The sequence below is a fragment of the Macrobrachium rosenbergii genome, chromosome 6, assembly GCF_040412425.1.
Source record: "Macrobrachium rosenbergii isolate ZJJX-2024 chromosome 6, ASM4041242v1, whole genome shotgun sequence".
In the NCBI taxonomy this organism is placed as follows: domain Eukaryota; kingdom Metazoa; phylum Arthropoda; class Malacostraca; order Decapoda; family Palaemonidae; genus Macrobrachium; species Macrobrachium rosenbergii.
In genome coordinates, this window is record NC_089746.1 from 54,179,993 (window position 1) to 54,206,947 (window position 26,955).

At 34.3% G+C, this 26,955-nt stretch overlaps 1 protein-coding gene across 2 annotated transcripts; it reads left to right on the forward strand.

The window, feature by feature from the left end:
- Positions 1-26,409, forward strand: LOC136839567 (tyrosine-protein kinase Dnt-like). 2 transcript variants are annotated; one of them, XM_067105827.1, is made up of 12 exons: positions 1-245; positions 2,711-2,838; positions 5,690-5,833; positions 9,560-9,653; positions 14,200-14,386; positions 15,002-15,213; positions 16,191-16,349; positions 17,174-17,336; positions 21,577-21,705; positions 22,095-22,254; positions 24,627-24,763; positions 25,178-26,409. In XM_067105827.1, the coding sequence occupies exons 1-12, from the start codon at positions 146-148 to the stop codon at positions 25,287-25,289; spliced, it is 1,725 nt and encodes a 574-aa protein (XP_066961928.1). In that variant the 5' UTR covers positions 1-145; the 3' UTR covers positions 25,290-26,409. The 2 variants fall into 2 exon arrangements, with proteins under 2 accessions (XP_066961928.1, XP_066961929.1); XM_067105828.1 differs by having other exon boundaries at positions 14,218-14,386.
- Positions 26,410-26,955: the final 546 nt, after the last annotated feature.

The window sequence follows — 26,955 nt, forward strand, 5'->3', positions numbered from 1 at the left end:
TTGATGTAAATAATGATGGCGTCTGGAAGAATTAGACAAGGCGTATCTGTTTTCTCGAGAACTTTATGTTGATAGTGGTAGTTGCCTTCATTTACAGACTTGGTGATGTTGTTTATAGTGAGGTTTTGGCCTATACTATGAAACCATGTGGTTATATGGTATTTTTATAGTAATAGCAATGGTTGAACGGTGTCTTTCTAAACTTGACCTTTATGTCGACTCAGACGATGTCAAGCAGTTATTAGGTAGGTCACGATGTTTTTCGTTTTTTAGTAATCTAATTGGAAGTATGTAGCATGTACTCCTAAAAGAGGAATTTTGCCTTGTAGATTAGACTTGCCCCAAGCCTCTCCTAGTCTAGCTTACGATATGCATTATCCTGTAGTAGGCCCGGTTAGGCTAGGCCTGCTGAGTCTGTGCCCGTAGGCTAGCCTCTGTTAGACCAGCCTATCTAAGGCTAAAGTTACGTAGAGGGCTTACTCCCAGCTTGAGTCTGGCGAAGGTAAACTTCAGACTTGAGTTGTTCTTGATATGTAACCTTTGGTAACCTTGAGTACAAATTTACAAAGATAGAGCAAGTAGTATTGGTGCTATGATATATATTTTTTCCAACTAGGCTAATCACATGTTTTATACATTTCTGACTATTATTGGGTGCAGCTATTTCGATTTTGTAAACCTCAATTCTTCTATAGTGTACAGACTAAAACAATTATGAGAGGAACCAGTGGGCACCAGGGTTTTTAGTAGGGGAACCTAAAATGAGTAAAGTGCACCAACTGGAAACATCTAAAATGCATAAACCTCAAATTTAAGTATGGAACATACATGGTTCATGTCCTTAATCAGTATCAGTCTCAAAACACAGTATAAAGGGCAAAGGTGTCGCAAGGCCAATTACTGGGATGCACTCTAACCAGACTTAGGGTGCTGGGTCCTAATCTGACCCTGGGGTTGGTCTTTTGTACTACCCACACCTGCCTGAACCTAGGACACCATAAATCTAAGCTAAAGTAAGTGATGAATCCTAACCTTACCTTCCGAGACCAGATCCAACCAAAGGTTCTGGTTTCCTGCTTAAAGTACCATAAATCTTAAAAGTTAAATACCAAAATACATCTGAACTTGGTTTAGATCATCAGGCCCTAACTTGCAAGGGGGTAGGCTACCCTTTGTCTCCCCCTTAGCACTGGGAGGCACACATTTCCTCTTGTCCAAGTCCTGGTAACTTACTAATTCAGCCAAAGTATGTTTTGTGGAAAGAGGAAGGATTGCATTGAGATGGATAAAGAGTCATTTTAAATCCTCTGTAATGTAATATAAAGTAGACAACTTAAGATGAGAAATGGCTGAAGTATGAAAATATTGGATACTTTAGCATAAAAAGTTAGGAAATTTTTATTGACTGAAGATGATAGATAATGTCGTCAAACTTACACTTTCAAAACAACAACAGTACTGAGAAGATGATGGAAGCCCTCATATTTATAAAAAAAGTGCCAAAATGGCCATCATTTCACCTCTTCTGATATTAGATTCATTGTTGGCTAGGAATTAAATTGTCAGTATTACCTTGTGGGTCCAGTAGACCTGAGCTATGTTTTGTAGTTTTGGATTTGCTAGAATTTGTGAAATTTCTATAATTACATACAGTGGTGATTTTGGCAGAGAAATATTTTTCCCCCCCAAATTTTGTGGTATTTCATGTTTGGTCTCATCACATATGCAAACCACTCATTTTTTTGTTTTGCTTTTGCCCTTCCTGTACCTCCCAAAATCCAACTAGGCGTATGGATTTGAAATAAAAAGCTGTTAAAAAAATCATGTAAAAGACATGAAAATACAGTACCCCAGGAAACCATACAGTATATTATACCTCATAACCTAACCTAACCTAGATTGAGTCCTAACTTGATTGAGGGTGCCTCTCAACCTTACCTGACCATGAACACTCTAAATGTAATTAAATGACTTTGTTTAGCCAAAACCTCTAGAAAAGAAAGCAAGAGGGATTAGGATGAAGGATCTGTTTCATCTCTTAAGGAAGTGATAGACCAGCCTATAACAGGATGGACAGAATAAATGTTGATGTCTGTCAGGGTCAACTTTGACCCTGTTGTGATTTACCATAGCTATAGAGCTACTTTAGAGTGCAATAGGGAGCTGCTGCATGCAGATGACCTAATGGTGGCGGCAAAATCAGAGGGTGCAGAAATTATTTAAAGGAGGAATAGTGGAATCAATTGGAGCAAAGCAAGAGCTTATGATTACTGGAAAGGAAGCAAAAGAAAAAATACTGCTAGTAAATTTGCCATGTGTATGCTGTGGGAAAGATGTGGGTTTGAACTCCTTACAGTAGTATAGAGAGTAAACCACTATGGAGTCCTGCCACATCAGTGTAAGTGTTAATATGTATGATTTTCGTACCACTAACAGGTGAATTTTGGCATTATGCATATGTGCATAACATTTTAGAAATGGATGAAATACAGAGTTGTTGAACAAAAATTTAAGCAAAACAAACCTCATATATGATGTTTACTGTACAGTAAATAATTCTTTTAAGTGTTTGTTTATATTTGGAGGATATTTTTGCACATTACAGAGGACAGGATATTCAGCATTGTGTGTATTCCTGTTGACTTCTGTATGATGTGTTGTTTTATTTTCACATTGGTTTTTAAAATTAAATGTCTTTTTCCTCATCCAGGTGTCAGTTCTCAGCTGTGGTATGTGCATAATGGGACTGTGAACAAATATGCACTTGGATATGTAGTTGTTGTGCCACCTCAAGTGGACACCTTAACATTCCGATGGCAAGCTTTAGAAGGCTGGACAGTGAGTATATTTGCTGTTTTTTTTATACTATTAAAGAATACTTGACTTTTGTATTGATAATTCCATTTGTTTAATTTTCTTTATGAGATATAAATAATTATTTTATTGTATGCAGGCTTATTATGGAGACACCAAAACTGCTTGAATTGATAATTTTTTGTCTTTAATTTTCTTCTTAAGATGTAGATGGTCATTTTCTTGTCTGAAGGATTATCTCAAAAACAAAAAACTGCTTCTGTAAACTCAGAAACTCATATTATTTTCTAAGATTGTATGTTACACTCGGGTTTATAAGAAACTCATATTATTTTCTGAATAGATTGAATACTTAAAATGTTAAAAACACTTAGAACTGCCCATTTTATAGTCTTGAAAAATATGTAAAAATGTATTAGAGTATTTTTGTTTTATCCTGTGCATTTTTATGAAAATTATTGAAAATACAGTAATTGTGAATATTTTCATTGAAAAATACCATGATTACAATTTACAAATGGGTAGATATGTTCCAGCGAAGCCATAATCTTTTAGTCGGTTTACTGTATAGTTTTATTGTACCTGTGTTTTTTTGAAAATCATAATCTTTTAGTGTTTATGACTTAAAAATCATCCAATTAAAGAATTGTATTCGCTGGTTTGTACCGTGTAGTAAGGCCCAGTTAGATGGAGCCTTGACATTAACTTGCTTGCTTGCATGCTTAATTGATTATATTTGTGGTCCCATTTGTAAAAGAACATTCATTGCATTCCCCGTAAGCACATTGCTCACTGTATTGCTAGTTCACCAAGGGATAATGCATTCTTAAATGTTATTGTAGAGTTATTTAACTAGACTTCAGAGCCATTTCTGGACTAATGGGGTTCACTTAAAGGATTTTGATCTTAATTAAGAGGTAAAAATTAGAACAAGGGGAGCATTAAAAATGTGCAGTACTTCTAAATGACAAGACAAAAGAGAGAAAACTTTGGAATACATTACATTGCAAAATTATGCCAGTAAGGTAGGGTATCACATTATGTCCTCATTGAGAAAAGTATGTCCTCCCTTTATCTGAGAGCATGCAAATAGTTGTGGTGAGAATGAAACATCCTCCTGGAAAACCTATGTGAGTACGGAGAAGAGACAGTGATGTACCATTGGGATAGGCATAACACATGACTTTTATCTGTTCGCTGTGATGAGACCCCATATCATTTTGTTGCCCATAGTGCTCCTGTTAACTAGAGAAGAACATGGTCCCTTGGTAAAAATATTTCCAGAAACTTCTGGGCCTTTTGACATACTGGGATGTTTCATGGGAACCTACAAATCCTAATCCAACAGGATTTTTTCAGGTTGCAATATGAAATATCCGTAGACTTTGAGAAGACCTTTATTGACCTGTACCTATTCAGATGAGCTGTCTTTTCCCATTGTTCCTGGAAGAGTAATGGCTCTCCATTCTTTTTACCCTTTTACTCTACTGGCTTCTTTGGTTTCAGTTACTTCTTGTCATTGCATCAGACTAGTGTATTTAGTTTAAGTTGAAAATTTCTGACCATTGTTTTTGGGATGGTGTTGCCAGCCTAAGGCAAAATCTTCAGATTGTCATGAGAGTATTAAACTTGTTAATGCCTTACAGTAATTGAAGATACTGACTAGATTCAACATTGAATCTTCATATTGACCAAAAGAACATTGGGTACATACTGCAAATACAAGCCAGCTTTGCTGTACTCTGCCAGAGGAAAAGGGATTTTCTATGCCTTAATTTGAAGGATACTGTCTGTTTTGTCACTGCACACTGTATATACTGCATTCCTCACTTTGCTACTACTATATTCACTTCTTGGAGCTGTATTCTTCAGTATAGACAAAGAGATTCTGCTTTTGATAGTGAAACAATGTAAGTAGGATCTTTATTATTGAGAGAATTTGTAGTTCATTTGTCCAACATCCCTCAAGGGCCCTGTTCTTACCCTTGTACATCATCAAGAAATGTTAGTGAATTTCATGGGCTTCTGGCAAAAGTAACTCATTCTTTATGTTGATTATTGCTGGGATTCATTACTACTTAGCCTCTTGGCAAAGAACCAAGTACCTGGTTTGATGAAGAGTGTTACATCTGTATAATGTTCTTTATCGCAAATTTTAAATAGTGCCCTATTCTCTATAGTGAGAGCACTTTTGAAGTACAGAATGCCGTGAGGATAAAACAGTGCAAGCCTGAATATTCAAAATTCTTTGTAGGCACTGATGTTTTACGTAGAAGGATATTGTTGATAAGCAGTTTGTTTTGTTGAAGAGAGGTGACCTTGAGAATATAAATATAAAGCTTTAAAGGAGGTCAGGAGGGTGAAGTGAACCAAGTGAATCATAGAATGCTTCTCTCCATATGATTCAGCCCAAATAAAATTTGATGTTTTTGCGTAATAGAGAATTCACAAACGTGAATAATTGTCTGTTGCATGCATACATGTCTTACTGTACTTAGTGTGTCATCCTTTAAGGCCCAAGAATGTTCATACTGAATGTACAGAATACATTGCCAGTATTTACCAGAGATGACAATCAAGGGTAGATTCAGGACTTTTGCTTGTCTGTGATTAGAAAATCAGCAGGCAGATATCCATTTGTAATAGGCATCATGGAATAAGTAAAGATAGAAAATAATTTAAAATTCAGTGTATTTTATATCACTCTCCATATTGAGATTAGATTTTTTATGGGCATTAATGTAAATTGATGACTGTGAATCAGGTTATGTCATTTGATGACCGTAAGGAATTATTTTGCATGTAATTAAAAAATGAGCCATACATATCTTTTTTTTATTCTGTACTGTTTTAATGACTCTGTCATATTTTTCAGATGCCATATAATCTGTCTGTTCAGATAGCAAACCGTGAGGCGTTATCAGCGCCAGTGCTCAATATTAGTGAGCAAGGACTAGTGCCTACACAACTCTCTGCATGGACTGTGAGACTGATTTGTACAGGCAAACTTACTACTCAAGTAAGGTGATGTTCTTCTTAATTGCATTCTTTGTTTTGGGTAGGCGTTAGATCATATTGGGAATATAAAAGCCAGTGCTAAAGTACCAGAAAATCTTTTTTCTAAATCCTCAGGATTAGATGGTGTAAGTTAGTTGAAAAATTGAAATTACGTGGGTAGCGTAGTAGCCTATCAGGATGACTAAAGCACATGTCTTAGTTTCATTTTTTATCATTGTAGTGCAATAGTACCTTATTTATCCACATTTTTCTTAGTTGTGGTATGCATTTAAACACACCTGGGATAGACAGACAGACTTGGAAAAGTATGTAAGTAAATATTACACTAAAAGGCTATTATTATGTGTATATTAAGCAATAAAAATAATGTGAAATCAGCTCAGTGAACTGTGTTTGCCGTAAATCTGTGGATGTGCATGGGAAACCTTTTGAAATTAGTCAGCTTGACTTTACACATGTTAGATTTACAGTATATAGATTTATATATCTTAATATTAAAAATACAACAATCATAGGCAGTCTGAGTTTAATACAAAATTAAATAGAAAGGGAGAAAGCCTACTTGTGTTTTTACTGTATTATTATGTAGCACAAGTGGTAACTGATGATTCTGAAATACAAAACATAATAGGTGACCATGCATGGAAGCCAGGTTTTTCTCATTTACTAAATAAACAGTTGTTTGAGTATTACAGAAAGCAGTAAAAACACAGAATACTATGAATTACAAAGAATGTTTATGTGAAAAAACTGAATATATTGAAAAATCCTTGAAAATTTTGCTATACTAGTGGCTTAGGAGCAAATAATACAGGAAACAGAAATGAGTACATAATTGCATTCAGTTACTTCCTTGCACAGTAACAAAAGAAAATAGAGAAAAGGCTGGAACGGGTCAGCTTATGGAAAATGGTTAAAAAAGGAAAATCAATAGATGTTGCTGAAGAAAACAAGCTGGATAGCACTGTACAGAGCTTTTGACATCTCTTCCGACTAAGTAAATACAGTACTGGGTGGTTGGTGGGGACTTACAGGGACTTACTTAAGAGTCCTGATAGCAAAAGGGTTGCAAGAGTACTTTTTTTTCCTTGAACAAAAGACAGTGAGTTTAGTGATTGTCACAGACCTAGCTTTAGACATTCATGAGTTATGGGGTTATAAAAAGCCAACAGGTACTCCCATCCTTGCCTTACTTGAGCTAGCTGGGACTTGCTATTAAAACTAATCTTCTAGATTGCCTTAAACTGTGCATTGTCTACTAGTTAACCACTTATTTGCCATCTATTGAAAAAAATTTATGGATGGTGCTACTTTTTTCCATGATAGCTCGTGAGTGTTTGTAAGACCTGTACTTAATACACTGAAGAAAAATATTAAAATCATATTTAGTGCCCTAACCAGAGAGTGTAGAGTAGACTTTGTCATAGGTAAGTCTTGTAAGAGTATAATTTTTGTTGTTGTTGTGGGTAGGCACAGAACTCAAAAAAGACAGCTTAGCTAATCTGTCATGGACTTTTTGTAAATTTTTCACTTTAATGCAAGCTCTGTTTACTGTCATGCATCTGCAGTTAATCACAGAGAAAATGTACTGTGTAGCAATGCAAAAAGGGATTTTGACAAAGAAAAATCACAGAGACAGTTAGTTGTAGTATAAGAGCTACAATGCAAAAATTAATGGTATGTGAAACATGGTTAGTATGAGCATACAATAAATTTTTGAGGTTTTTATACAGTTCTTATGTGTAATAGCATGCATACTATTTTTTCATGGATTCCCACATCCTATCTAACTGATTAATGTACAAATGAATTTTTCTTATTTGTGTAAGAAATTCATACGTATAAGTTATTAAACTACAGTACACTTGAAGACAATAGGGATGACCTGACTACTTCCAGTTGATAGTTTGAGTCTGCTAATGGTTTTTTTGTGTGAAAGGGAAGAAATAGATTTTGATTTATATAATTTTATGTCATTGCATCTTGCAATAATGAAATCACTTTTGTTTTATAAATTTTTCATTCTTTTCACTGTTTGACTATAATTACCCTCTCTGCTCCATGTTTTATTTCATAGCATAGTAGTTAATGTCTCATCTAGTTACTTTTAGTATTTACAGTTGATATTCATTCTTTAATTTTGTTCCATATATTTCCTAGTCTCTCAGATGCAGTAATGAAAATAGTTGACTGTGGGTCTTCCTTTCTTTTTACAGGAGTTGTTTGATTTTTATTGCCAGTCAGATTACATTCTGGCTTCCCTTTTGATATACTCATTATGGTACCTTATTCGTAAGTTTTATGTGGTGGGGTGAATTCTAATAATACTACATTATTGACATATTTTCCTGTATGTATACTTTCTAATAAAAGTGCTTTGTTTCTTATTGGTCCCAAACTTATGGCTACTCCATTTTCCCCAAGCTACCATGCTAATTGCCAGCATGGAGATGAAGTATTCACTGTTTGAGCTGACAAGTTTGAACTCTGAATTGGTGTACTGTATTAGGTAGAATGTTTGCTGAAAGCACTCAAGTGCGAACATGTGACGTAATAACATTAGAAATATTAATCATGTACTTAACATATTTGCATGGTATTACTTTCCTATATTATTCTTGTATATACAAAACAAGAAGATTAAATACAGTTTCCCTATAATATATTTGTATACTGTATCTCTAGAATAAATAAAAATTTCAATAGGTTTGGTGTAATTGTGTATGTTATCTAATTAGCAAAGAGGTTGGGTTGCAAGGGTAATGGTATCTGTATTGTTTTCTAGTTCAGAGTACTGCACCCTTTTATTGCACATCACCCCCATTTAGAGATTTATATCAAGTTCTCTAAGGCATATCAATATTGGCTGCTAACTTTGCAAAAAATCAGTGTAATTCACACCATTTCTTTGTGTCTCGTCTGTATTTTGTGCTGATATATGTATGCCTTAAGTCTCTATTTGTATGTATCCTAAAAAAGAATTTTGCAGTAATATTACTGATGGGATTTTACATGTGTCAGTTGCTCTTTTATTACAATCTCACACGAGGAGAATTGGAAGTTGCCACTGAGTATTAAATGATTATTGTTTATCCAAACAGCGTGACCATAGTATAGGCAGTTTACTTGATCCCTTTAATATGATATGGTTTATCTATACATATCACAGCAACTCTGGTGAGGGTTAATGCTCATAGTTTGCCTTTCTTGGCAGTGTCCCATGACTCCCAGTTGAATAAAACAACATATCTTACTTTTTATTTGTTTTTTCATCAAGTGTCCAATGCTTTTAACTTTTGTCTTATCTCAGTTTTCAGTCTATCACTTTAGGATAAATCTTTCAGGGCAGTGCCACTAGAGTGTAGAAATTTGACTTACTGATCTGACACACTACAAATTATTAATAGTTAATAATAATGTTACAGCTGATTTGTGATAATGATAATAAATTAATTTTGCTTGTTATGCTGGGATATGTAAATAGCAAATAATGTTTTGGCTAATAGCTTGTGCTGTTTCAGAAGATTCTAAAATATTTTCATGCTGTATTGCAATTTAAGAAGTGTACCTAAGAAGATTTTAATAAATATGTAGTGATATGAAAAGTTTTTAATGAAAGAACTTTCATAGTTATGAAATTCTTATTGGTTTTGTGGAAGAAAGTTCTTTCTTGGAATGGTACCGTCAAAATTTACCTCATCTGAATTTTTTTTATTTTTTCCTGTAGGTGGATGTATCAATTACATTAGAGGTACCCATGACAACCTCCTTATCAGAGCTCACAACTCTTACAATACTACGAAAGAAGATCTGCCTTAGAGGTGAGTTTCTATTGTTTTACAGTTAATTTTTTTTGAAGTTTTGAGTTTTTTAATTTTGTACTTTATTTTTTTCCTTATTTTGTGCAGTATCTTAATGCCTTTGCTTTCTGTAAAGTAATTCCTTATAATATGCCTTGCATATACTCAGGGTATGCATCAGTTGATATAACTCATCTTTTTTATTTATTCCTTATTTCTATGCTATTAAGCTAATTGTTATCATGTAGGAAGTCATGTAACGTAATGCTGTCTATAATGTTATTGGAAAAGTAAGCGACAAACAAATTACACAGGTGTGCGAAAATTTCATTTAAATGTATGAAGGCTTCATTAGACTTGGATATAAGCACTCCACATATATAACTTGGTTTTTTTGAGTGCCATTATTCTCTTCTCACCCTTTTGTCAATGTTGTTCATCAGCTTGGGAGGTTTTTTTGTTAAGGCTCTTTCTCTTTTTGTATGTGATAGGTTTTTATAACAGTGGGTGCATATGACTTTATTACTAGTATGGGTAATATCTCAAAAACCCATCATCTTTTTATAAAATGAGTGAATTTAAGAAATAATGAATCTGACAACAAGAAATATAAAAGATCCAACTCTGCATTGGATTTTGGCAGTATTCATATTTGAAGAATAGCCCATATGTACACAGAGAATGTAGGTCATCACTAAGTTGAGAATATTTTATGTGGATGTCCACACTTCAACCAGTAATGAATGTCAAGTTTTGGAGAAGTTAGTGAAGGAGGTTTTTGTCATTATATTAATTTTCAGTTTATTCAGTTATTAAATTCTGTAGAAATTCTTAAATTGAATAAAGTCAGATTTTTATTACAGTATTAAAAAAAACCTTCTGGTCAGCTTAAAGAGGTATGAAATTTAGTTCGGTTAACTGGTAACCTACATAACAATAATAATAATAAAGCCAAGTTTTGAGTCCCAGGTAAAGCAGTAGTTAGATACCAGGTAAGTCCTTCCTGCCAAGGATAACTGCCATTCCCACCTGCTGTAGCTCATCACTACTTTGCATGGCTAGCTCTATATAGATAAGTTCCTTTTTTCTTTGATTTTCATGTGTACATCAAGAACCATTTAGACAGTGATATTTGTTCTTAATACAAAAGATGACGTGAATTAGGATTTTATTGTGTTAATGTATCCTCTGAGAAGTTTTATGCCACTTCTTTTCCTATCGTTAAAATTTTTTACATTAGTTGTAGTAATCATTAATACTTAACCAAAAGTGTTTAATTTTGGAGCTTCGTTATCATCAGTGAGGTTGTCAGGTTTTCCATTTTGTTGTAACATCTGTTACAAGTTTTCATCAGTGCTCTTTCCCCATGATCTTCTGAGTTTGTCCTTGGTCAGCATGCTACCATTTCCATATCCTTCACTTCTGTAATGAGTTGGTTCCCATTATATGACTGCATCTCTGTATTTTCCAGTCTATGAACACCAAATCTTTTACATGCATTTACATTTGTGAAAGGGTCTTCTGTGTGCACTTCAAACAGTTAGCCCTCTTGTGTGCTGGTTTACAAAATGGTGTCACATAGTCATGGACACTTTGGTCACTGTTCAGAGAAAGAGAAATGGCAGTCAGCTAGTATTGCATATGCACTGCCCTCTGTTCATATTCTCTCTTCCATCTTACTCTCCACCCACTTCTAACAATTGTTTCATAGTGCAACTGCGAGGTTTTCCTCCTGTTACTCCTTTAAAACCTTTATACTCTCAATTTCCCTTCCAGCGCTGAATGACCTCATAGGTTCCAGCACTTGGCCTTGGCCTAAATTTTATAGTCCATTCCATGTGCATTGTTTGATCTCCAGGATCAGACAGGATTGTTTTACATACATCTGTGAGTGTGTTAACTGCATAAAGCCTGATGGTCTTATTCTTTACATTTATTTGTATTGTTATTATGATTTTTAGTTTTCTATAAAAGGAATCCAACGAGATGGCTTTGTCTGTCTGTCCATACTTTTTCTGTCTGCCCTCAGATCTTAAAAACTGCTGAGGCTAGAGGGCTGCAAATTTGTTTGTTGATCATCCACCCTCCAGTCATCAAACGTATCAAATTGCAGCCCTCTAGCCTCAGTATTTTTTTTATTTAATTTAAAAAAGTTAGCCATGATCATGCGTCTGGCGATGCTATAGGATAGGCCACCACTGGGCTGTGGCTAAAAGTCTCATGGGCCACAGCTCATACTGCATATACGCTGTACAGAAAACTCGATTACATTGAAGAAACTGTGGCACATTTTATACTTGTTAGTTCATGGGTTAGTTCATGGATTTGAATTGAGCAAGAAGTGTTGAATGAAGTGATTGATTCCAGCTCTTCCAAGAGATAGTGATATAACATTGAATGTCAACCCAAATGAGATGGTAGCTTGCGATGAATTTCTATAAAAACTGCCCTTGTTTTGTTGACTTGGAGACATGAGCTGTGGGTATTGTGTTAAGATTGTGCATAATGGATTTCCTGTCATTTTATTTTTTCAAGTCATTCATTTTGACATAAGTAGGTCTTTGCCACTAGCAAGTGATAGTGTAGTTAGAATCTTAAAGTTAACTTTTGTTTGTTTTGTGCTAACTTGAAGCTTTGCTTCTTATGTTTTAGGATTTTCTTGTTTAATCAGTAATAGTTTATTTATTTTTTTATTATATGATTGATTGAATAAATTGTTGCTACATTTACCCTTAATAGGAATTGCATAATTTGTTTTGGCTTTGGTAGTTGATCTCTTCTTGTATTTTGGAAAATTTTCTTTTAAAGTAGCCAGTGGTCTTAATTTTGATTTAAGAGTGGTAAACTTTTCAAGGCTTACTTTTCCAGGCTAACATAACAAACAGCCTTCCTTGCCTGGTCATTTTTTAATTGTTGCATTTCATCTTCAAGCCACTGCCAGAATGAGGTAGCTTGTTTTAATATGGGATTTTTCTTGGTTTTGGAATATCAGACTTATTGTTTTTGGTTATGTGCTTAATCATCTGACGCTCAATGATGATTTTGATGCAAAATTACATTATCTTGTAAGGACTTGTAGTCAATAAGCCTGTCTTATTGCTTTCCAAGGATTGGAGGTCATTAAGTACCGTACCTTACTAGCAACTGACTTTGTCTCAAAGACATTTCTCAGGTAGCTAGCAGTAAGCCACTGCACCCTGTGCCTTTTGGTCCTTTTAATCTCTCCCCTAAAAGGCAGAGGACCTTTTCCTTTGCCCTACCAGAACAATTCATTGGATTATTAGAGACCTAAGGAGTTCAATAGATGTTCTAGGATGTATTAAGGAATTTTTTCCTGTTCTGGCCCAAACTGTTACATGAAGGTCCTTTAGGAGTATGACTGATTGTAAAGCAACACAAATTATAGTGTTTGTCCATGAGTTCAGGGCTGATTTGACTTCTCTTGTTGGGCTTCTATGTATCTGTTTTTTTTATGGCATATATTTATAGTGACCATACATTTTATGAAGCTCTTGCTCAGAAATGCAATACCTAGTAAGTCTCTCATATCCTATGGTAGCAGCTAGACAGAGTCCCTAATGCAAGGATTGGTTCCCAACTTTATGACATTTTATTCAGCATAGACTTCTCTGTTACTCTCTTTATTCCTGGAGTACAGGTCTCCCATATTGTAGCATTCCCTGACTAGTCGGAAGGGGAAGGAGGACATAGCAACTGAAAGTACAAAAGTTTGAATCTCTCAAGAGTTACCTTTGCTTACCAGGGTCTGTTGTGCAAACAGAAGTTCACATACTTCCTTGATAGACACTGGTTGTGATGCTTATTTTCATTCTCAAGGAGCTTTCATATGTGTTTGACAGCCAACATGGCCTTTAAAGTTTGTCTGTATCCCCTAAATTTATATTTGGGATGATATAAATACACAATGAGTTTGTTATGAAACAGACATAACCCATTTGAAATAAGATACAGCAGGAACACGGACAGTGTCAGAGAAACTTGAGGGAATTTTGAATAAGTGTGACTGTAGAAAATGAATTTTCATGGCCAGAATGTGGCAGGAAAACAATACTACGAAGTGAAAATGTCAGAGATGTGGTTTCCTGAAGTAAAATAGACTGAGATCTCAAAGATTGGGATGATTTGAATGTGTAATGATAACAGATGAGGAACAGGTAGCCAGAAGAGTAGTGGACATGAAAGTAGGAGGACAAAGACCTGTAGGAAAGCCCAGGAAATCATGGAAAACAGGGTTGATGAAGACCTAGACCTTATGGAAGTTCAGGCTGAATATGTATAGGGAAAAGAAAAGTAGAAAGAACTCATTGCATGCCCAAGCCCATAGAAGAAAGTGCTGACGTAAAAGCGTTTATGATGATGATGATGGTGATAAAATCAGCACTTTATGTTCTGTGTGTACTGGACATTACAGTGTAAGCAAAGTGAGGTTTATGTTTAAAATTTAAATTTTATTTGTTTGATTTTAAAAGTTATTTTGAGTTTTGTATTTCTTGTTGCTCAGTGCACAAGATGGTATTTACTTTTCTTTAATATAGTAGCATTGTAGTTTGTCGTTGTTTTGCAGATAGTGAAATAGGTGCAAATGGCATATCTGTGGAGGTGGTAGAGGCGAGGCACTCTACAACTGTTGTGTATATTACTCTTGGTTGTTTAGCAGTCTTCCTTGTTGTTGTGGCTGCTCTTGCTACATTTAACCACATTCGAAATAACAAAGCACGTCCCAACACAAGGAGGTTAGTATATTTATATTCTTTGAATTCTTAGAATTATTTCATCTGATTCTGTATTAGCACCTCATCTTAATAGAAATTTTTCAAATCTGGCTCTGCTTTTTGTTAAGTAACAAAATCTGTTAAGTAACAGACCCTGTATTATAGCTTGCACTTGATTAATTTTAGATATCTACAGCCAACAGAATTTCACACGCAGTAGTCCCTTACCTAAACTAACCTGTAGTTTACACTTAACATTCACTTTAAGCGATTTATCTAAAAATGTCACATCTAAAATTATAGGACAGCAAAATATAATCGTAATAATGTAACTGATAAGTACATTCTGTTAAGTTGAGGTGTTATTTTTCAAAAAGGTCTTATTTTTCTTCATGGGAAAACTCCATAATTGTCACCTGTGGATGACTCCAAAGGTGATTTTGGGGTTTAACTGTCTTCAAAATTTTTTTAAGTTTAAAAAATGTATGAATTTAACAATTGCTTTAGTATGTAATGATTTAAATTTTTCATAAAATCCAATAATGTTCGTGATCTTATTGTGCAATAAGTGTTTTTGATACCATTATTTCTTAAACATAGAGAATTTTGTTTGATATTTTTTATTACCATTTGTAGAAGGGGTTTGGAAAATAATAGATCGTCAGTCAGTGGAAGGACACAGAATTTGCCTAATAACCAGCGGGGAGGCGCAGGGGCTAGTGGCGGCAAGAATTCACAGTCTTCGTTGAGTGAGTTGCGTCGGTCTCCTCAGCCTACCAATACAACAACTGCTACGACCACAACTACAACAGGGAGCCCTGAACCTCAGTATACTGATCCTAGACAAGGTAACTATGATTCAATATTTCTGATAATTTTAAAAAGTGTTAATTAGATTTCCATGACTGTTATATTTTGTTTACAGTATGTAAATTTATCACCTGCCATAATAGCCATAGTTACAGATTAGATATTAATATTCATCACCCCTTACATGTTCTGTATAAATTTAGAGAAACTGAGGAGTTTAGCCACATTAATTTTTTTTTTATTTTGCTTTGAACAGAATATTACATCCTAGTACTGAAGCCTACATAGTTTTGTTTAGTTTTTCTTCTATCTCATATAATAAATTTTTTTGATATGGCCATAATTTATAAGCAGTTTCAAGTTCTCATGCCTGCGGAATTTGCATCGTTATTTTGAACATATGATAAAAGTTTGGTTGGAGCTCGATAAATGTTTTTATCAGTATTCTTAAAAATTAAAGGTTCTGTTTCCGGTATTTGTTAATGATTATTTTCATAGGGTCAGAATATTTTGTTATTATATTGAAACATAGTATTTACTGAATATGAGACAACAAAACTAAAATAAATTGCACCCATACAAAATAAAAGCCCCTGTTTATGTTGTCTCTTACTGTATGTGTATGAGTAGACAAACAGAATGATGAAATGATGAATATCTATTTAAATTAGTAAAGTGTTGGTTAGTTAAGGATAAATTGAATAACTCATTTGTCAAATGCATGTGTTCCCTTTAGTCAGGTTATTTAGAGAGAATGAGAGAGGTTTCTCCCTGCTTTCAACTCTTGGAATTATTTGGCAAAATTTTAAAAACTAAAAGATTCTGATCCTTCATTGTGAATCTTATACAGTATAAACATTTAAAGGTTGTTTTGATGCTGAACCATTTGGGGTTTGCCTCCACTTTTAGTAGCAGTTGTTAGGCTCGAGTAAAGGTTTGTACCTGTGAAACAATATTTAGATGTTAATTTTGTGTTTTTAGTTTACAAATATCATTTAACATTAATTTCCCATAGGTGATGTATCTGCAAAGTTAACTGGGCTAAGAGTGCCACATGAAACCTTACAATTACTAGAAATTGAACAAGAAGGAACCTTTGGTCGAGTATATCATGCTCTCTATCAACCTCCAGATAAGCCACACCCAACAAGTGTAACAGTTAAGACTGTGACTGGTAAGTATCTGAAGTTTGGAATAGGTAGCATTTTAAAGATTTGTTGAAGCTCCTTAGCAAAAATTGGTTTTACTCCTAAGTGAAATTATCAAAGGTTGATAGACAGTCTGTGAATTTTTTGATTAGTAAACACTTGGAATTAATTTATCATTACACTGATATTAAGTATTTACCGATATACTGTGTCATATCTAAATCATACACAATGTCGTGCTCTTTTTCCCTTGTACAATAAAGTGACTAGTTTCTGAAAAACATATTGACTGTGTAGAATTTATTATGCTATTAAGCTTATAGATTAGTACAGATAAACAGCTTAGAAACCTGGTACTTTTAATAATGCCTGAATCATATGTGAGATGAAGAATTAGTACAGTATTTCAAATCATCAATGGAAGTGGACTGAGTGTAGCCTAGAAATAGTTGACCTCCATTGGATATGAGAAGAAGGCCCAAGTTGTGTAGCTTATGCATTGCAGTTAAGGTAATGTTCTGTTTGCTTTATGTGAACACTATTGTAGGACTTTTAGCTTGTGTCAGGAAAAAAAAGCTGAGTGCTTGAAAACTTATTTCAACACAGGTAGATATTATTTAGTCCATTATTGAAAGATTTCCATTTTGATCATTCCATAAAAATTTCTGATAGTGTTAATAAACTTTTTTCAACACGGGTAAATGCTATGTAGTCTTTCATTGAAAGATTTCATTTTTCTATCATTGCATAACAGTTCAGGGTATGTGTTACTTTGCATGTATGTATGATTTAGAAAAAAGTTTATCTGATTCAGGATATTTTATAATATGGTATTTGCAATTTATTCCAGAGAGTTCAAGTGAGGTGCAACGGTCCGTGTTGTTAAGTGAGGGTATCATGTTAGCAGGTCTTGCACATGACCAACTATTAACTGTCATAGGTGCCGTTGTTACACCACCTGAGTCACCTCCACGCATAATCTTTCCACGTTCTTCCCAAGGCAATCTGAAAAGGTAGAAGAGTTTTTTCTTCCATTTTATTCCATTTCATATTTGTGTTAGAGTTTTCTCTTTTTTTTTTTTGCCATAACTGGTGACAGTTCATCATCAGTGCTTTAGTTGAAGATACAACAGAGAGTATGGTCTATGTGCTTTTGAAAATAAGTTCATCCTAAGAAAAGAGATATGGAAATGCTTCTGCTGTTAACCAGTAAGGTTTTACTATATATTTTTGGGTGGGTGTGATTCTTGATGTTGTACAGTACCATCAAGACTGATAGTTACTTAATGTTGTTTTAAATTGTCCTAAAGTTCAGACTTGACCACATGGTAGTATACAGTGCAGCTTTTTCATAACTTGTATCAAAAGAAGGAATGGTAGTGACATTTGCAAATATCATTGTTCTTCTTATCAGTTTGTTATGAAATATTGCTGTTGTATTCATAAGAATTAACAGTTCACTTTATATGCATACTAAATCCTCAAAAAATAAGGCATTAAAGCTTTTAAAACCAGCAAAGTGATCACTGTAGCCTGTAGCCCTTGGACACTTGCAAGGGTTATGTTCCAAACCTCCTCGTGAATGTAGATTTTCTCAAATACTGACACTTTCACATTTCAGGTGTGAATGAAAAAACCTTCCAGTTGCATTAAATGGGTATTAGTTTCAAGTGCTTTACAAAATTTTAATCTTCTCTTGCTTTCAAGTTTTATCTCTTTTTCCTACCTTTTTTTTTGAGAGAGAAGTTGGTAGAAGGAAGGATCTTTCTTTATGTTAAGGGACTGCATGTCAAAAATTGAAATAGGTTACAAAAACGCATGATAACTAGTGAAAATTTTATTTTAGGAACCTCTTTATACCTGAATAATTCTCCTAGCTGCTGAAGGCAAAATCTGCAACAAAAAAAAAAAAAAAAATTAAAAAAGGGCGTTTTTGTATGCCTTAAAACCTCTAAAACTTTAAAACTATCAGAGATAAAAAGCTAAACTAAGTCTCATTTAATAGCTAAAGAGTGTCAACGACCCATGAGAACAAATGTTGAACATTGAAAGTTAAAGTTATTATTTTTGCATTTAAAATTTAAAAATCTGGTATGTAAATAATGAGAGAGAAACTTTTTCACAGGTTTGTTCTCTTGACCTTATAGAACTTTTTAAAGACCAATACACTGAAAAAAATTTTGAAAATCGGATGAAAACTAACGAAGAAGTAGTGATTTAAAGGACAAGTCAAGAATTACTTTTGACAATTATTTGTTAAATTGATAATTTTGGTAGTGAAAGTGAAAATTATACTTTCTAGTTAGAAAATGTATACATTTTATATTTGTATTTTTTGTACTTCCTTTGCTAAGTTTAGGGTAGAGTTCAGAAGCATGATGTGTTGGTGACCCATTAGACCTAGTACTAGTTTGTACATTAATGAATTTTTGACAGAGAATCACCTGAGTTGTGTGATAATTGTAGGGCACAATTGGTTCTTCAGACCTATGTACAACCCTGCAGGATGACAAATAGTTCACATTTGCCAGATCTAATTGTTTTGCCCAGTGATCACTGTCATGAGCACCGGGTATCATGTCCTCTTCTGCTTCATCCAGAATGTCTTCTGCCTGATCAAGCACAGATAATCTGAGATTGGGTGTAAGAGACTGTGTTGATGTTGGAACTGAACAAGGATAGGAGCAACTTATACGTGAAGGTTGGTTGTGGTACTGTGCTCACCAAACTCATTTATCATGTAAATTTAACCCATAGAAGGGCCTGACATGACTAAGGTTCCAGAACATGGTTAATACCCAAGGCCTGGAATATGGCAGTTCCCTAGTCTTGGAACATGACAGACCCCCTGCCCAGTGAGACAACTGATAGCGTATACAGGCATAACAGAGAGGATGGACAGGCTGGTCATGGCCAAGGTTGGTTCTTGCAAGTATATTACTGACAGAGCATGCAGACTGTAGCACAAGCAGTAAAAATGGCCGAGAGCATGGCCCTGGAACACAACCAGGTTTCATATGAATGATGTGGTTGACTGGTAAAGCATGCAGACAAGGCCATGGTCCTGTTTTCAACACATGCGGGGCAAAGATGGCCAATAGATTATGTGTACAAAGAGATCAAAAGCATCTAACAGTAGACATGGCCATGGTCTCAGTCCTGGTGTACGGCCAGGAATCATGGGAACAATGAAGATGTCTAAGAGAATATACATACATGGCTAAGGTTTTCTAACTGCTGGCAACAACCAAAAGAAGAGACAGGCATAACTAGGGTAACTTGGCAAGTGGAAACAACCTATAGAGGTAGTAAACATGGCAGGCTCATAGCTCATGTCAACCCTGCTACCCACAGAGATCATCTTGAAGATTCTCATTACAAACCTTTTACTGATGAATTAAACCTTCACCGGTATAGGATTTGCTGGAATATCTTGTAATGAAACAAGCAGTTCTATGTACTCATTAATACTTAAACTTTTCACAATGTAATACTCTCTGTCTGTCCACCCTGCTATGCTATTTTCCTTCATTCTAAATATGGGGTGAAATAACAATGGGTATTGTTGGTTGTGTAAGAATGGGCATCCCCTCTCCCCCATCTCCACCTGGTGCGACTTTTTTTAGTCAGTACACAAATGGTCCAGTGCATAAGCAGGAAGATGCTCCATAAATGAAAAGCTACAGTTTGTTTACATAGAAAAAATACAAATTATTTTAAAAACTTGCCATACTAAAGATATGCTACCACAGAAGTATGTATTTTCAGTGACTAGAAGTGCTTTAAAAAACTTGCTAAGAATTCTTTTGCATAGCAGATTAAGTTTTCAGTCAATAAGTTTTATGAATGTGGTATAAATGTTGAAATATGGTGGATCCCTGCTCGTGTGGATATTAAAGATTGTGATAAAGCTGCCAAAACCCTAACCTCTATGATTAGATCAAATGAACCTGTTCCTATAAGTGATTTCTTCAATCTTCGACACCCGTTAATTTTTAGTGAATGGCAGGCTTAATGGAATAATGAATTTTAAAACAACAATTTAAATCCATTGGGACTGAAGAAATATCATATCATCACTAATTAGGTTGCACTGCATTGATTCATAGATATTTGATAAATGACCTAATTGTTAAATTTATTAAGGGTTGTAACTTATTAAATAAAATCTATATTTACAAAGAGCAAACCAATCAGGCCAAGCCTTTGAGAATTGGGAATGTTAATACACTAGTTTGGTTAGGCTGTTTATTAATGGAAACCTGTCAGAATCAGATAAACACCTCCAAAAAGACATGGCTACTCTGGAAGATAATACAGTTTTATGAAAGTTACAGAAATAACTTTAAAATTTCTGAATTTTTATTTATACAGATATGGTTGAAGAACTGCATTACATTACCTGCGATCAAGTTCATCTTTTAGCTTTGTAAAGCACAAATAGTCTCTTGTTTGTCAGTTTTTCATATGTTGTATTTTAACAGATCTTTCACATTTACAATTGATCCCTGATCCCCTTTTCCTGCTGGGAGCAACCAGATTTGCTGAACAGCAGCACCATTGCAGTAAATATGTCTTGCTGTCAGACTTCTCAGTTCCAGATGTCCTTTATTCCTCACACTGTTGGACTGTGGAACAGTCTTCCTGAGGATGTCATGCAAGTGAAACTTGAATAGTTCAAGTGAAGATGCAGTATATCACCACCCTAATACAATTCTCCTTGCATTTTCATAATTTAGTTACATTTTTTTATTTATTAATTTGTTAATTTATTTTTTCCTTCTTAATAAGTGAGATGTTTTCATTTTGTGTTTCCCGTTACCTGGTCTTACTTCTTTCTAATGAACACCATATTCTTTTGAAGATTGAATTTCAAGTCAAATGCCCCTATGGGCTTGTTCCATATGAATATGGTTCATCTTCTGAATATTAATAATAATATAGAGACAATTAAAAATTATTTGTCCATATACTGTAAGCAGTATACTGTACACATATTGTGTTGGCAATGTTTGAATTCTAGCATTATATGAAATGAACAAAGGAGCTTTTACTAAGTAGTGGGAGATACTTGCTCAAGAATTTTTTTAGTTTATTGAAGCAGTTGGTTAAGTGGCCCTTTTTTTTAGGACATAAGGATAAGTCTGATAATAGATTTGCATTTAGGGACCATTAACATTATACCAGATTTAAGATATAAAAAAACTTGGATTTTTGATGTTACTCATAAAATTTTTTGCATGCTTTCTGCAGATTCCTGCAAGGTTGTCACACATTAGTAACAAAGGAAGTAGTAAGTGTTGGTCTTCAAGTACTACAAGCTTTGTCGTATCTTCACTCTCGCCTCCTTCTACATAAAGATGTAGCAACTCGTAATTGTGTGTAAGTAAACTGTCTAAGGTTTATAGGAAGAAAATTAAACTTTCTTGATTGAATAGGGTGTAGGTCAACCCTCTGAGGGTTTTAATAATTTTGGTTCATGGTCTGGTATAACAACATAATGAATAATAAAGTTCAAGTTGTAAGAGGAGAATTGATGATGACACAGTTTATTTTATTAGAAGGGCAGCACATTGTATTTAGAAAAGAGATTTTATCCATGAGTATCTAATGGATGATGAAATTACCACCTCTCTTTTAGTGTTTCATATATGTTCCTAGGACATTGCATGAAGTATATACTGAAATAGTTTATTCAGATACTGAAATAAGGAACCATGTTTTAATTCTTTTTAAGCAAATTTGATGCATCTTCATTTTCTTTGTTTCAGTGTTGATGATAACTTAGCAGTAAAGTTGACAGACTGTGCACTTGCTCGAGATCTTTATCCAGCAGACTACCACTGCCTTGGAGACAACGAAAATAGGCCCATAAAATGGCTTGCATTAGAGAGTCTCACACACAAAGTCTTCACTCCAGCTGCAGATGTGGTAAGTTCATATACTGTATGTGATTTGTCAGAGTCAGTCTGGTAAATGTAAAGGAGATAGCTGCACAAAGATATTGTTTGATAAAGTAATTTTTTGACGGAAGAAGATGTATATAATTCAGTAAGGTGAGATAAAATGAGAAATGTACCAAGATAATGAGAAATTTAACCAATTTACCCTCTTGTTTTTATATTTACTTTCATCTGTGTAGGGTTGGTACTAAACGTGGCATGCCAAGGAGTTTCCGCATGTTTAGTACCAGACCCTAATGTAAAGTAAAAACATGAATAAAAACGGCAAATTGCTCATTATCTCACATGTACTGGATTATAAAAACACCCCTTTCTATATTGTTTAACCATAAAATTGTATGAATAAAATGATAGAGTAGTATGCAGAGTAGGGAGACAGGGATATTCAGTGTTACATGGGGGGTCCACAGCCAGGTTAGAGCATGGCACCCTAAGTTGTTTTAGGAAGCAAAGGTTTGGTTAGGTCAGGACTTGGCATTCTAGGAAAGGTTAGCGTTTCTCATGCTTACCCGTATCTCCCTACTCTGCATCCGCTCCAAACGATATCTTCTTGCGGCAGATTCCTTTACATTCACTGTCATTCCTTTGCCTCTGCTTTATTCACCTATGGAGTGCACAGGTAATTCTCCTTACTAGTGGACCTCAGAAATATTTGAATACCGTGTTACTAGTAGTTTTTCATGAGTTCATAGAAAACAGAAGGACCTGAGAATTGAAGAGTAACTCCTTTAATTTGTGCTGCTTTGGGGCACCGTATGAAAGCCACCCATGGTTAAACATGATTTCACACAGATGTAAAGGATTATTCTTAACACATAGAGAAATACAGTAGTTCTTATGTGTCAGAGGGTTGATCTTTTAAGTTCTGAAAAATAAAAATTAGTAAATATTCCACATTGATAGACAGCTATGTTCAAAACCCAATGATTTAGAATTGTACTTGCATTCATCACTTTGAAATATCTTACTGAATTTTTATTTTGCATGTATTTGTAAATGTGAAAAAGCTTCGTGCTTCACAGCAACTTTATGCTGGTGTATTTATTTATTTTACTTTTAGTGAACAGAGATGAGATTTAATGTCCAACTGCATCCAGTATCTTGTACTAAAAAATTCTTATTTATATTTGTTGCATTCCCATTTGAATTGATGGATGGTGGTTACTGTGGTAAGGAGTTGCCAGAGTAAGGTAACACAGGAAATAACAGTTGGCATTATACCTTTTAAGTCCTTTGTTGACAATGAAAATGCCCTAAATTTTACAGTAACAGTTCTTTATTTCCACGTAAAGGTGACAAGCTCATGCCACTCAGTGTATTTCAAATTTTTTGTGTATCATTTTCTTGGAAAAAGGAATTTTCAACAATAGTATTTTGTTTGGATGAAAGAACTAGTCCAGTGTCCACAGCTAACACATATGGTTGGTGTTCATCAGGTGATTGCATTACCTCTAAATTGTTTACACAAGTAATGTGAAGCTGTTCAAAGCTGCGAGCTGCAAATAGTCAGTTTGTTCATGTTATGTTGTACATGGGGATGTTGATCATAGATGTCTAAATACTTTTTCAAAGTATTCTTCATCTGTTTTCATTTTGATCTACATCTGTAGTGCAGCTAGTCAGTAGGTGTAACACGTAGGTTAGTGGTGGATGAATATCACCAGACTGTGTTGAAAAGCTGATAATACCTAGGCTTTAATAATTCTATAAAGTAATTAGTTATGAGCACAACTGCTAATCATATTGTGGTTAAGTAATGCTTAGTATGGTAAGCATAATTAAGGTCTTGTATGAAATACAAGCATAAAGGTGATTTTCAAACATAGTTATTTTTCTGCCATAGTAGACTTCTAGAATCCATCCCTGCCTCCCGATTAACAAAACATGAGCACAGAATAACATGTCAAAAGATTAATTGTAGTTTTTATGTTTCATGGGTACAAACCAGAGTTCTTGATATTACCCTCCTTTATAGCTTCAACTAGGGAGATTTTGTCTTCATCTTGTTTCAAATTTTATTCTAAGTAAGAAATGTTTTGGTGCCAGCTGTATGAGAGCCTTGAACTGTGACTTGTAAATCTCAATAAACCACTTTGTAAGCGTAAAAATCTGCATTGCTAGCTCAGCATGGCCTTAATGAAGTTACAGGTTTACACTTATGAAACCAAATGGTATTTTGTACACAGCTTGTTGTATTGTTTTTCTGAAAACTGAAAATTTGGTTAGTGGCAGAACTTTATTTGGTCTTTCTTATGTTTTTTATGTAGTATTTGCTTTACAGCATTCAAGAATGTTCAAGCCACTGTTTCAGCTTATATTAACTTCCCTTTCATGTTTTAGTGGTCATGGGGTGTGCTGTTATGGGAAGTAATGACTCTCGGGCAGCAGCCTTATGGTGAAATTGATCCATTTGAAATTTCGGCCGTCCTTCGTCAAGGTGTTCGGCTTGCTCAACCTATTAATTGCCCAGATGAACTGTAAGTATTAAATTATACTTTTATTAGCTACATTATTCCATTCATTTGTTTTTGTTGCCCTTGCATTATCAAATATTGGTAATATCAGTAGGTAAATTGGCTAAAGAATTATTTTAAAAGGAACACATTGTAATAGCTTTTAGCTTGTCATTTAGGTTTCATAGCCTCTAGGGAAAGTCTTGTTTGTGACAAGCTCAGAAAAACTAATGTTCTTCAGTCAGGATAAATTTGATGTAAATTTGATGTAAACATTTACTATTAAGTTGATGTCATCTTTCCACTGTCCATCGAGGGCATCTTGTAAAGGCATTTATAGTCCATTTTGCTTTACTTTGAAATAAAAGTTGTTGTGTCTTAAATAGAAAAAAATGTTTAACATACAGGTATCTCGGTACTACAAAGTATCTATTACAGGTTCCAGGCAATGACGTTTTGCTGGACTGCAGCCCCTAGAGAAAGACCCTCTGTTGATGAGCTCATCATGTACCTCACCAACTTCCAACAGCACCTTGACAGATATGTGTGACATAATGCTTCCTCGGGGCACTATGTGTGACCTCGGGATTACTCTTGTGACTTTACTGGCATTCATTGCCACTTATAAAGTGATTTGTGTATGATATCCTTCAGATAGAAAGATTTAAAACAATGGGGTTTGGGTTTTTATTAATTTTTCAACATTCTTTTTTATATTTTTATATGTTGTAGCTTTAAATTTTTCTTAATGTGTTTCAAGAATTTGTCACTTGTTTTGATTACACACATCTTTAACTGCCTGTATAGTTTAGAAAAATGAGTACAAAACAGTGTGAGGCAGCTAATATAAAGTGCAAGAATTTTTTTCGTGAATGAAAGAGATACTGTGATGGATGAGAAACTGTTCGGAGAACTCCCAGGTGAACTGCGAAGTTAGTTTTGTGTGTTATGTGATCATGACATTGCCTGCTGAATTTCATACTGCTGTAATTGATCAGAACTAGATGTCAGGTTACAGTGTTGTATATTATTTAAAAAAGCAGGTGCACTTGTATTAGAACCACTTTCAAAATCTGTTTTGAATTTTTCATTTAATATTTTAGAGTGATTGTGCATGGCATTTTTTCCAGGCCAACATTTACTTCATTTTTAAGGATATATAATACTCTGTAAGTACTACAACTTAAATATTTAATGTTCCTGCTACTTTACCTCATTCATAGCATTCACACCTGTCACAAGTTAATTGGCTACTTATATGATGAAAAAAGTAAATTTTTTATGGTGAAACCAAGAAAAGCGTAGTAAATAAATAATTATTAAAAACTAGAAATTTTCCTTTATAATTCACTAGAGAGTTATAGATATAAATCAGAAATTAATTTTACAATATTTTTATTGTAACAGCCTTATTTACATACATTTCATACTAATTTTTACTTACAGTATACAGAAAAATTTATCCTCTAATCCTGCTTGGGTTTGAAATAGCAGGTAGTGATGAGACAGCATTGTAAGCATTTAGAAAATTACTTGAGCGTGTGATGATGAGACAGTCTTTTTATAGTAAAGTTAATAAACCTTGTGATTAAAAGCTAAGGAATTTTTGTAAAAAATCATTGATATAAAATCTTACTATATAAGTAAAAAGAACAATAAATTGGTCACAATAAGTTTTTAATTTTGTACATATAAATAATCTGAAGTCTTCATTCTGTATCTGTACAGTTTTTGTTTTTGTTGTTTTTTGAACCGTTTTTGTTGAGGAAAATATTATTTTTCTTTCAGAATAATTTCCATATTACAGTAATTAAGTGATAAGCATCATTTGACACTTGAAATTTGTAGCTTATCAAACTGATGAATTAGATATACACTATTTATATATACATATATATATATTTTTTTTGCAGTTGCCATACAGATAGTAAAGAACTTTTTACCAAGTAGATAGTTCATGAAAATCTGGAATCATAGTATTCACAATGTTATTATCATCTATATAACCTTTGCAACATTGTCTTGAGTTCTTTATGCGTTCAGTACAAAGAGCATTCCTGTTAACGTCAGTTCCCCTTCTAAGCTTATTACATGAGCAGAGACTTCAAGTATGCAGCTCCTTTAATTTTCAATTTGGTATCAGTTATTTGGGAAAATGTTTGCTTAAGAATATCTCACTATGGGTCTAAATTTGAACCTCATACTGCCTGAGAATT

Excerpts from the sequence above, each read along its gene's own strand:
- LOC136839567 (XM_067105827.1), top strand. The coding sequence starts at position 146 with ATGTGGTTATATGGTATTTTTATAGTAATAGCAATGGTTGAACGGTGT. Across the intron at positions 246-2,710 it reads CGATGTCAAGCAGTTATTAG|GTGTCAGTTCTCAGCTGTGG; the intron begins GTAGGTCACGAT and ends TTCCTCATCCAG. Across the intron at positions 21,706-22,094 it reads GTAGCAACTCGTAATTGTGT|TGTTGATGATAACTTAGCAG; the intron begins GTAAGTAAACTG and ends TCTTTGTTTCAG.